The sequence below is a fragment of the Danio aesculapii genome, chromosome 6 (assembly GCF_903798145.1).
Source record: "Danio aesculapii chromosome 6, fDanAes4.1, whole genome shotgun sequence".
Taxonomy (NCBI): domain Eukaryota; kingdom Metazoa; phylum Chordata; class Actinopteri; order Cypriniformes; family Danionidae; genus Danio; species Danio aesculapii.
In genome coordinates, this window is record NC_079440.1 from 60,162,609 (window position 1) to 60,175,108 (window position 12,500).

The 12,500-nt window shown below is 36.3% G+C and overlaps 1 protein-coding gene across 1 annotated transcript in view; it reads left to right on the forward strand.

Annotated features, from left to right (window-relative positions):
* The window catches only part of necab3 (N-terminal EF-hand calcium binding protein 3), a 102,152-nt gene that overhangs the window by 18,561 nt on the left and 71,091 nt on the right, over positions 1-12,500 (forward strand). Inside the window, exon 2 of the mRNA XM_056460637.1 lies at positions 833-857. Coding sequence (XP_056316612.1) covers positions 833-857 — 25 coding nt within the window. The remainder of the gene's footprint in view (positions 1-832; positions 858-12,500) is intronic.

A 12,500-nucleotide genomic window follows, 5' to 3' on the forward strand; every position in this document is an offset into this window, starting at 1 on the left:
AAGAGAGATGACCTTAATGCTTTTTTATTTTTAATCATTCCAAGTTTAAATGTTGGAATGTTCTAAATGAATAGGGCATAGGGGGGATAAGTGGAAATAGAACACAGCCAGGAACTATGTTTCTAACTACAGCTCCAGAGGTGTAGTTGCAAGTGCACAAGTTTGTGATGCAGTTTGCTAATGTTCGTTGGAACGACGGATTTGGGTAACGCCAAATCAACCAACTATGTTTGTAACGACGGAACTTGCGAACTTAGTTAGCTAACGATGGTTATGGGAAATACACACCAGGAAGGTAGATCTGCAGGAACAGGGTTGAGCATCCCTGGTGTAGATAATTTGAATGTAAAATTATTATTATTATTATTTTTATTAAACAAATACGAATGCACCATAACAATCACTTTCAAAATATTCATTTTTTGTAACTCTATTATATGAATTAGTAAAGGAGCAGATAGCAAAGAAAAGTTATTTTTTTTATAGACGTTTCTCTGATAAAAGTGTATTATTCTGCCACTGATACTGCTTCAAAGTCAGAATTAGCAATGCACATTTGAATAAATCAATAAAAGGAGTGTGCTTTAGTCATCTGGAGACAGAGAGAGTGTATGTTGTGAATGGTTTTCAATATCGGATGGCTTGTTTGTTAATTTAACAGGCTTAATACAGGCACCTCAGTAATGTCTGTGAATATGTAAAGTTCATTAAAGGCCAAATGATGTTCAGGATTGATCACGGCTGAACATTTCATCAATCCTCAATGCTTCCGAATGCTGCTCACGCTTATAAACTTGCCATTGACTGCTTTTTTTTTTATCTCTCTTCACAGATTTTCCGCAGAGCTGACAAAAATGGTGAGCGTGACCTTTTGCTGCACCACATTTAAAGTGTTTTTCTTGTCACTTTTGCACAGCATTTTTATTTTGCAAGTCTTATTTCAAATTCAAAATAGTGAAATGAAAAGCATTTTTGTGCAATTGTGCTTAGTCGCTGTAAATGCATTGAGTTTGTGGAAATAATAACGCATTGGTGGCAATGGGATGCAATATCTTTAGCTGTGGTACACCTATACAAAGAAGATTGTGCTTTAAAGGGATAGTTCACCCAAAAATGTAAATTCAGCCATCATTTACTCACCCTTTACTTGTTTCAAACCTTTAGGAGCTTCATTTGTGTGTTAAATGCAAAAGAAGATACTTTGAAAAATGCTGAAAATCTGTAACTATTGACTTTCATAGTATTTGTTTTGGAAGTCAACAATTTTATGTTTTCGGCTTTTATAAATTCTGCCATCATTTGCTGATCCTTTACTTGTTTCAAACCTTTATGAGTTTTTTTCTTGTGTTAAGCACAAAAGAAGATATTTTGAAGAATGTTGAAAACCTGTAACCATTGACTTGAATTGTACTTGTTTTTTTTTTCACTGTGGAAGTCAATAGTTTCATGTTTTCAGCTTTTCATTCATTCATTTTCTTTTCGGCTTAGTCCCTTTATTAATTCTGGGTCATCACAGCGGAATGAACCACCAACTTATCCAGCACATGTTTTAGCAGCGGATGCCCTTCCAGCCGCAACCCATCTCTGGGAGTTTTCAGCTTTTATAAATTCTATTATTATTTACACATCTTTTACTTGTTTCAAACCTCTATGAGTTTCTTTTATGTGTTGGACACAAAATAAGATACTTTGAAGAATGCTGAAAGCCTGTTACCATTGACTTTCATAGTTTTTGTTTTGGAAATCAATAGTTACATGTTTTTAGCTTCTATAAATTCTTTCATTATTTACTCATCCTTTACTTGTTTCAAATTTTTACGAGTTTCTTTTATATGTTGGACACAAAAGAAGATATTTTGAACAATGCTGAAAACCTGTAACCATTGACTTTCACAGTATTTGTTTTTCCTACTATGGAAGTCAATAGTTTCATGTTTTCAGCTTTTATAAATTGTCATCATTTACTCATGCTTTGTTTCAAACCTTTAGGAATTTCTTTCTTGTGTTGGACACAAAAGAAGATATTTTGAACAATGCTAAAAACCTGTAACCATTGACTTCAATAGTATTTGTTTTTCCTACTATGGAAGTCAATAGTTTCATGTTTTCAGCTTTTATGCTGTCATTATTTACTCATCATTTACTTGTTTCAAACCTTTAAGAGTTTCTTTTATGTGTTGGACACAAAATAAGATATTTTGAAGAATGCTGAAAGCCTGTAACCATTGACTTTCATAGTATTTGTTTTTTCTACTATGGAGGTCAATAGCTTTATAAATGCTGTCATCATTTGCTCATCCTTTACTTGTTTCAAACCTTTATGAGTTTCCTTCTTGTGTTAAACACAAAAGAAGATATTTTGAAGAATGCTGAAAACCTGTAACTATTGACTTTCATAGTATTTGTTTTTTCTACTGTGGAAGTCAATAGTTTTATAAATGCTGTCATTATTTACTCATCATTTACTTGTTTCAAGTTTTCAGCATTTCTTTGGGAGTTTCTTTCTTGTGTTGGACACAAAAGAAGATATTTTGAAGAATGCTGAAAACCTGTAACCATTGACTTCAATAGTATATGTTTTTCCTACTATGGAAGTCAATAGTTTCATGTTTTCAGCTTTTATGCTGTCATTATTTACGCATCATTTACTTGTTTCAAACCTTTAAGAGTTTCTTTTATGTGTTGGACACAAAATAAGATATTCTGAAGAATGCTGAAAGCCTGTAACCATTGACTTTCATAGTATTTGTTTTTTCTACTATGGTGGTCAATAGCTTTATAAATGCTGTCATCATTTGCTCATCCTTTACTTGTTTCAAACCTTTATCAGTTTCCTTCTTGTGTTAAACACAAAAGAAGATACTTTGAAGAATGCTGAAAACCTGTAACTATTGACTTTCATAGTATTTGTTTTTCCTACTATGGAAGTCAATAGTTTCATGTGTTCAGCTTTTATGCTGTCATCATTTACTCATTCTTTACTTGTTTCAAACCTTTAAGAGTTTCTTTTATGTGTTGGACACAAAATAAGATATTTTGAAGAATGCTGAAAGCCTGTAACCATTGACTTTCATAGTATTTGTTTTTTCTACTATGGCGGTCAATAGCTTAATAAATGCTGTCATCATTTGCTCATCCTTTACTTGTTTCAAACCTTTAGGAGATTCTTTCTTGTGTTAAACACAAAAGAAGATACTTTGAAGAATGCTGAAAACCTGTAACATTGACTTTGAACATTGAGCATTTGTTTTTGCTACTGTGAAAGTCATTGGTTACAGGTTTTCAGCATTCTTCAAAGTATCTTCTTTTGTGTTTAACTAAAAAAAAGAAACTCAGGCGGACGTGACTACTTGCAATCTTTAGATGTTTACATCAGGTATATATCTTCTACATGTGGATTGTGTCACTGTTTTGGAGCATCATAGATATCCTAAAAGCGAACATACTGATACTAGCATCTAAAACACTTCATAAATAAGAAGGCATATTGAGGAACAGCCATTTTCTCAGCGCAGTTTTTGCCAGTGCTAATAGCCGGTTGCAAATAAAACAAAGCAAAGCTTTTCATTTGTATTCACAATGCATAATATCCGCCAGCGTCTGAATGCTGAGTCTCTGGTTAATCTGCAATGACCAGCCTGTCACCAAATGCCTGTTTATTGTTCAAAGACCTGTAATGTGTGTGGAGCGCCAGGGCCAAATGAACAGAAAGATGCGCCGTCCAAACAAATCAGAAATGAGTGGCTGTCAGCGGGGCAGCGCAGTCCTTTCAGAGGTCATTATCATTGTTCCTGAATGCCAATTACCTTCTTGCCACTTCAATCATGCTCTCATCATGGCCAAGGACAGAGAGAAATACAGAAGCAGAAGTGGAGTGGGAGAATATAAGAGCTGCAGACACAGAAATGTGTGCTGTGAAAGCTGTAATTAGTGAGCGTTGCTTTAAGGCTGCATCAATATTGCTCATAATCAACAATAAACCTCTAACATTACGTGTGTTATTTGCAGAGTAGCTATCGGATGCGTTATTTACACCTTCTGGATGAAGAAATCTCACACAATTATATTAAAGGAGAGACTTGAGCGGAGGTTTGAGCACCTAGCAACTAGTCAGAACACCCTAGCAACCAGCCGGAGCATATTTTTAACTTTAGTAAGCTTTAGTAGCATCTTTATGTGTATGTATGTACATATATAAATGTATACACTCACCGGCCACTTTATTAGGTACACCTGTCCAACTGCTTGTTAACTCAAATTTCTAATCAGCTAATCACATGGCAGCAACACAGTAGATACGGAGGGAACGATCTGCTGCAGTTCAAACTGAGCATCAGAATGGGGAAGAAAGGGGATTTAAGTGACTTTGAACGTGGCATGGTTGTTGGTGGCAGACGGGCTGGTATGAGTATTTCTGAAACTACTGATACACTGGGATTTTCACGCACAACCAACTCTAGGGTTTACAGAGAATGGTCTGACAAAGAGGAAATATCCAGTGAGCGGCAGTTCTGTGGGCGCAAATGCCTTGTTGATGCCAGAGGTCAGAGGAGAATGGCCAGACTGGTTCCAGCTGAAAGGCAACAGTAACTCAAATAAGCACTCGTTACAACCGAGGTCTGCAGAAGAGCATCTCTGAACACACAACACGTCCAACCTTGAGGCGGATGGGCTACAGCAGCAGAAGACCACACCGGGTGCCGCTCCTGTCAGCTAAGAACAGGAAACTGAGGCTACAATTCACACAGGCTCACCAAAACTGGACAATAGAAGATTGGAGAAACGTTGCCTGGTCTGATGAGTCTCCATTTCTGCTGCCAAATTCGGTTGATCGGGTCAGAATTTGGCCTCAACAACATGAAAGCATGGATCCATCTTGCCTTGTATCAACGGTTCAGGCTGGTGGTGGTGGTGTAATGGTGTGGGGGATATTTTCTTGGCCCACTTTGGGCCCATTAGCACCAATTGAGCATGGTATCAAGGCCTACCTGAGTATTGTTGCTGACCATGCCCATCCCTTTATGACCACAGTGTCTCCATCTTCTGATGGCTACTTCCAGCAGGATAACGCGCCATGTCATAAAGCGCCAATCATCTCAGACTGGTTTCTTGAACATAACAATGAGTTCACTGTACTCAAATGACCTGCACAGTCACCAGATCTCAATCCAATAGAGCACCTTTGGGATGTGGCGGAGCAGGAGATTGGCATCATGGATGTGCAGCCGACAAATCTGCAGCAACTGTGTGATGCTGTCATGCCAATATGGAGCAAAATCTCTGAGGAATATTTCCAGTAGCTTGTTGAATCTACGCCATGAAGGATTAAGACAGTTCTGAAGGCAAAACGGGGTCCAGCCTGGTACTAGTAAGGTGTACCTAATAAAGTGGCCGGCAAGTGTATATTAAAATAATATATTACAGCTAAATTTAAAACAGATAAAAGTGAAAAACACAGCAAAATACTAAAACTGTCCAAATTAAAACATAACTAAAAATATGTTTAACATGTTTAGCACAGTGGGTAGCACGATCGACTCACAGCAAGAAGGTCACTGGTTCAAGTCCCTGTGTTAGTTGGCATTTCTGTATAGAGTTAGCATGTTCTCCCCATGTTGGCGTGGGTTTCCTCTGGAGTGTGTATGGGTGTTTCCCAGTGTTGGGTTGCAGCTGGAAGGGAATCCGCTGTATATGCTGGATAAGTTGGCGGTTCATTCCACTGTGGTGACCCCAGATTATAAAGGGACTAAGCCGAAAAGAAAATAAATGAATGAATGAAAGATTACGTTAAATGGGTTGTGAACATTATTTTCAACCTACTTAGATACTTTAAAAATACAGACTGATTACCCAAAGTTGCTGTAAAATTAATTAGGCAGACCCAATCACTGTAATCCCTTCCTCAAAGAGAAATTTCAAAGTTTAACCATGCAGAAAAGTTTGCTCCAGAAAGGACTAGAATAAATCCACCGATTGATCATCCCAGTGTAAGAGGCCTGTGGGAGAGAGTTTATTAACTAGGTTAGTGAGAGGCTGGTTTTAACTCATCCTCTAATCTTTAAATAATCTCCCTTCAAGTCGCTGAGCTCGAAATCCTCGCAGGAGAGCTAAAAGTTCGACTAAAAGCTCAAAGTTTATTCTCGAGAGGAGAAGACCAGCCAAACTATGTGTTTATTTCCCACTGGTGAAACTCAATGTTATACTTAGCAACTGCGCTCCAGTTTGACACCAGCAGTTCATTGTGGACATGCTCTCTCAAACCACAGATGCTGACATTGATTTTTAAAAATAATAATAATAGATCTGGTGGCACGGTGGCTTAATGGTTAGCACTGTGGCCTCACAGCAAGAAGGTCACAGGTTCGAGTCCTGACTGGGTCAGTTCTCCCTATGTTGGTACTTCGATTTCCCCCACAGTCCAAACACATGCACTATAGGGGAATTGATGAAGTAAATTGGCCGTAGTGTATGAGTGTGTGTGTGTGAAAGAGTGTGTATGGGTGTTTCCCAGTACTGAATTGAAGCTGGAAGGGCATCCGCTGTGTAAAACATATGCTGGAATAGTTGGCGGTTCATTCCGCTGTGGTGACTCCTGATGAATAAAGGGACTAAGCCAAACAGAAAATCATTGAATGAATAATAAATCTGTTGGCATGGTGGCTCAGTGGTTAGCACTGTGGCCTCACAGCAAGAAGGTCGAGTCCCGACTGGGTCAGTTGGCGTTTCTGTGTGGAGTTTGCATGTTCTCCCTGTGCTGGCGTAGATTTCCTCTGGGTCCAAAAGCATGTGGTATAGGTAAATTGGGTAGGCTAAATTGTCTGTAGTGTACAAGTATGTGTGTGAATGAGTGTGTATGTGTTTCCCAGTGATTTGCAGCTGAAAGATCATCCGCTGCATAAAAAACATGTGCTGGATAAGTTGGTGGTTCATTCCGCTGTGGCAACCCCAGATTAATAAAGGGACTAAGCCGAAAAGAAAATGAATGAATAATTGAACATTTGTTTTAAATAAATCTTTTGTTGTGATTGAAAATAAGGGTTTTTCCACCAAAAATAAATATAATTTAGCCTTCTGAAAATAAAACATTGATATTGTGTTTTCTAAACATTAATATAAACAAATATCAGAATATATAAACATAAACAAATATTAGAAATGAATATTATAACAATGTTTTTTACATTTGGAAGAAAGTTCATTGCAGACGCTGACATTAAACTCTGAAAACTCCAGCAAACTGTGCAGTTGAGTGAAAAATAAAGAAATAAATAAGGGAGGGCAAAATAAAGGAACTATTGAACCTTGAGTCTCAGTCAGAGTCATTTGATTTCGAGTACCTACCCATACTGAAATCCTATCCGATACTTCTATAATACATAAAGAAAGAATAAAGAAGAACGAATAAACAGATCCAGGATGTTCCTTATTTATTATTAAATTCACCTTATTTTAACATTCAACATCTCTGTTAATAAGCAGAGCACTTCTGTGAGGTAGCTTGAACAATCGAGTAATAAATAACATCAATTCTTCACTTCTGGACTTCAGTGCAACAAATAGCAGCTCAACAGTTTACTATCTCACAGTTTACTATGGCAATATTGTCATCATCAACTTTATAATACCTCCAGACCACAGACATACTCGAGCTTTCCTCTTCAAGCTGCTTCTGCGCTTTACTTTGCCGGCATTTAACCAATAGCGTCTCTGCAACAAAGTGATGTCATGCTGCACACACTGCTGCTTCTGTGTAAAGTCAAGAAAGAGGTCTAACTCTGTGCCACCGTATATATTCGAGTCCTGATCGGGAAGTAACGTCCGATTCCGATCGAGTCTGAAAACGTGTGATTGGGCCCAATTTCCAATCACGTGTTCGGATCTGGACATCCCTAAAAACTACATTATATATTGGGCTTGTTGGGTTATGGGCTCGTGTAGTTTATTAATAATATTTGTCTAATTCTGTATATGAAGATCTAATAGCGTTTCTATCTATCTATCTATCTATCTATCTATCCATCCATCCATCCATCCATCCATCCATCCATCCATCCATCCATCCATCCATCCATCCATCCATCCATCTATCCATCTATCTATCTATCTATCTATCTATCTATCTATCTATCTATCTATCTATCTATCTATCTATCTATCTATCTATCTATCTATCTATCTATCTATCTATCATTCTGTCTATTATTCTGTCTATAGTTCTATCTATCTATCTATCTATCTATCTATCTATCTATCTATCTATCTATCTATCTATCTATCTATCTATCTATCTATCTATCTATCTATCTATCTATTATTCTGTCTATTATTCTGTCTATAGTTCTATCTATCTATCTATCTATCTATCTATCTATCTATCTATCTATCTATCTATCTATCTATCTATCTATCTATCTATCTATCTATCTATCTATCTATCTATCATTCTGTCTATTATTCTGTCTATAGTTCTATCTATCTATCTATCTATCTATCTATCTATCTATCTATCTATCTATCTATCTATCTATCTATCTATCTATCTATCTATCATTCTGTCTATTATTCTGTCTATAGTTCTATCTATCTATCCATCCATCCATCCATCCATCCATCCATCCATCCATCTATCTATCTATTATTCTGTCTATTATTCTGTCTATAGTTCTATCTATCTATCTATCTATCTATCTATCTATCTATCTATCTATCTATCCATCCATCCATCCATCCATCCATCCATCCATCCATCCATCCATCCATCCATCCATCCATCCATCCATCCATCCATCCATCCATCCATCCATCCATCCATCCATCCATCCATCCATCCATCTATCTATCTATAAATCAGTTCATGAACCGGCAACTTATCCAGCATATGCTTTCACAGCAGATGCCCTTCCAGCTGCAACCCAACACTGAGAAAAACATCCATACACACTCATTCACACACTTACACTACGGACAATTTAGCTTACCCAATTCACCTATAGCACATGTCTTTGAACTGGGAGGAAACCCACGCCAACACGGGGAGAACATGCAATCTCCACACAGAAATGCTAACTGGCCCAGCTGGAACTCGAACCAGCGACCTTCTTGCTGTGAGGCAAACGTGCTACCCACTACACCACCGTGCAGCCATTCATTATTCAAATATATTTAATAATGAACACAAAAAACTCAAAAGTACATAATACATTTAAATAGCTTAGTGTAATTTCATTAATATCCCTATTGTTGGACAAATATAAACATTAAAGCAATTCAAACAATAAATACTCATTAAAAGCTTAAATAAATATTAAAATAGATACAGAACATTTATTTAGCAAACAGTAATTTAACCAAGCTCACTTAATTTTGGCATATTATTTCTAAAAACAAGTCCATATGTTTTGCTTGTCTTGAAAATGCCTCTTGATTTAAGGATTTTTAGATATTTGGACTAGAAAACAAGACAAAAACAGAGAAGAAACCAATTATAAATCATTATTTTGTCATTATTTAACCTTCTCCTTTGATGCAGCTTTGCTATTATGTGCAGCTGCCTTAAATTCTGCTTCAATATTCTGGTTGTAGTTTGTACTTGTGCTAACTGTGTCACCCCGCAGCCGTCCATGTTATATAAGACATCCGTACTGCCTAAAAGAAGGTCGTTTTAGTTTCAGCATCTGCCCGATCCTGACGCTGATGGCCAACAGAATGAGAAACGGCACGTCAAGCATGTCTGACGGCAGAGCCCGAAATACTGGAGCTGTCAGAGAGAGAAGGAGAAAATGGGGGAATGTAATGAAAAAAGCCTAAGAGAGACAAACAGGCTATGAACGCCCACTGCGACTGTCTCCTCACAGACATACAGCACAGTCCCTTCTGCTCTTCTGCATCTTCCTTCTCCAAATGAGTCTGTTTGCAAACGTGACGCACAGATCAGGATTTTCCATGGTCGATGATGATTTAGATTTTTTTTAAATAGCAAATTGTCCATACCTGTCAACATTGGGATGTGAAAATAAGGGATATGCCCACCATAAGGGACCCCCCCCCCCCTTTAAAAAAATCCCCAAGTTACTAAATATGTTCATTTGGAGCTGTTTCATTGTACATCAACAGTTAAACGGTCAGTAATATGTTTTATTATTATTATTTACAAAAGAAAAATAAATAGTATACATTAGCAGCAAATACATTAGCAAACAGTTAATATTAATATTAATAGCTATTATAATGAATCAAGCTATCAAACCTCATTAATCTTCTCTGTATAACTTACACATTCTGATTAAAGAGCAACGAATGAATCTCTTATTTATTTAGATTTTTTCTTTTCATTACTTTAAATAACAGGCGTCACTTTAAAAATGCACAGATCTAACGTCATAATGAAAGCCTTAGGTTGCTTTGCTAACTTGTTATGCTCATTTAGGATGAAATTAGTTGTGTTTGAAAAAAAAACAGCAAGATCGACAACTTTAGATATTGTTATTATTAATTATGTGTATATGTCTGTTCAAACACGCACCCAAAACCCATCGTTCCGCTTCAAATCGCGTGTACAGAATCCGTTTGGGAAACAGCATCTATTTATCACTATAGAGTGTGTCAGCTGACAGTCACGCACTGCTATATGATGTGTATATGTTTTGAGGACTGCATATGAAGGGGAGACGACATCTGAAATGAAAAGGAAATTCTGCCTTTTTTATATTCATTTTAAAGTGTTTTCATGCCTAAACAAAGCGAAAGCACAGAACAGACTCACATTTAAGAGCAAGAGGCGGCCCCTGGTGGTTCGGCGGTATGGGTTGCTTATAGGGAGGCTCGGCTCTTTAATGTTTATTTGCCATCCTTCAGAGAAAGACTGAAAATACGGGAGAAATACGTGGAAATACTTTTACACGAGGATAGAACTGTAAAATACGGGAGAATCCCGGGAAAAATGGGAGGGTGGACAGGTATGAATTGTCTGATTCCAACGCTATCTCACTGGAATTCGTGGAACTTTTTGATTTAGTGGCTAGATTCCAGTTTGTTTTGCTATTTACATTTTTTTCCTAGCAAATTGTCTGATTCTGATATTATTTCTAGGAAATTGGCAGTTTCTTAGTGTATTTTACAAGCAATTTGGCCAGATTTCGATTATTTTATGAGCAAACTGGCCGATTATTTATTACATATATAACTAGCCAATTGACTGGTTATGGGTTTTTTTTCTAGCAAATTGCTCAATTATATATATATATATATATATATATATATATATATATATATATATATATATATATATATATATATATATATTCTTTAGCAAATTGGCAGATTATATATATGTTTTTAGCTAATTGGCTGATTACAATTTTTTGCAATTATGATTGTGATTTTTTTCTAGTAAATTGGCCATTTAGATTTTTTTTATTACCAAATTGCCCAAAATCCAATTCTTTTACTAGAAAATTGGCCAGTTATTTTTTTACTACCAAATTGGCCGGTTTTTTTTGCAATTATTGGCCAAAAATGGCAAATTGGCAGATTCTAAGTTTATTTCTAACAACCTGACAGATTCTGAGTTTTTTTAACTAGCAATTTGGCCAGATTCTGATTATTTTATTAGCAAACTGGCCGAAGTTGACTCAACTCAAAGTTAAGAGGCAACTTGCTGCAGAGCTTTTTTGAACTTTCAACCCAAGTACTGCACTTGACTTGATCTAAGTTGAGTATACTCAAAAAATGTCCTGAAGCTGGTTGCCTTAAAATTTTAGTTTAGTCAACTTTTTTTTTACAGTGCAGCAAATTGGCCAGATTCTGATTTTTTGCTATTTAAAATGTTTCCTAGCAAATTGGCAGATTTAGTTTTTTTTACTACCAAATTGTTCCAATTCCAATTCTTTTACTAGCAAATTGGCCAATTATGATTTTTTTCCAGCAAATTGACTGATTGCATTTTTTTTACTACCAGATTGTCTAAAATCCAATTCCTGTTCTAGGAAATTGGCCGATAGCAATTTTTTTTACTAGCAATTTGGCCAGATTGCAATTCATTTACTAGCAAATTGGACAATTTCGATTTTCTACTCGCAAATTGCCTGATTGCATTTTTTACTAGGAAATTGCCATATTCAGATATTTTTATTAGCAAACTGTCCAATTCTGATTTTTTTATTAGACAATTTAGATTTTTTTTTACTAGTAAATTGGACGTTTTATTTGATTATTTACTAGTGGTCATATATAATATACATTATCCAGAGATAATCCAGCCCAGAGGAAGTGTAACTATTTTACATTTTGTCAGAAAAATTGCTAAATTGTATGAATTCATACAATTTCATTCGTATAAAAACATGTTTTTTAAAGAGATGTGTGACCCCAAACCCCACCCCTAAACCTACCCCTCATAGGGGATGAGCTAATCATACTAAAATATGTGAATTAGAGTGTACAAATCAATAAGAATTAGCTGCTAAATAATTATAATTTGTTGTGTAAGAAATACTGTCTTT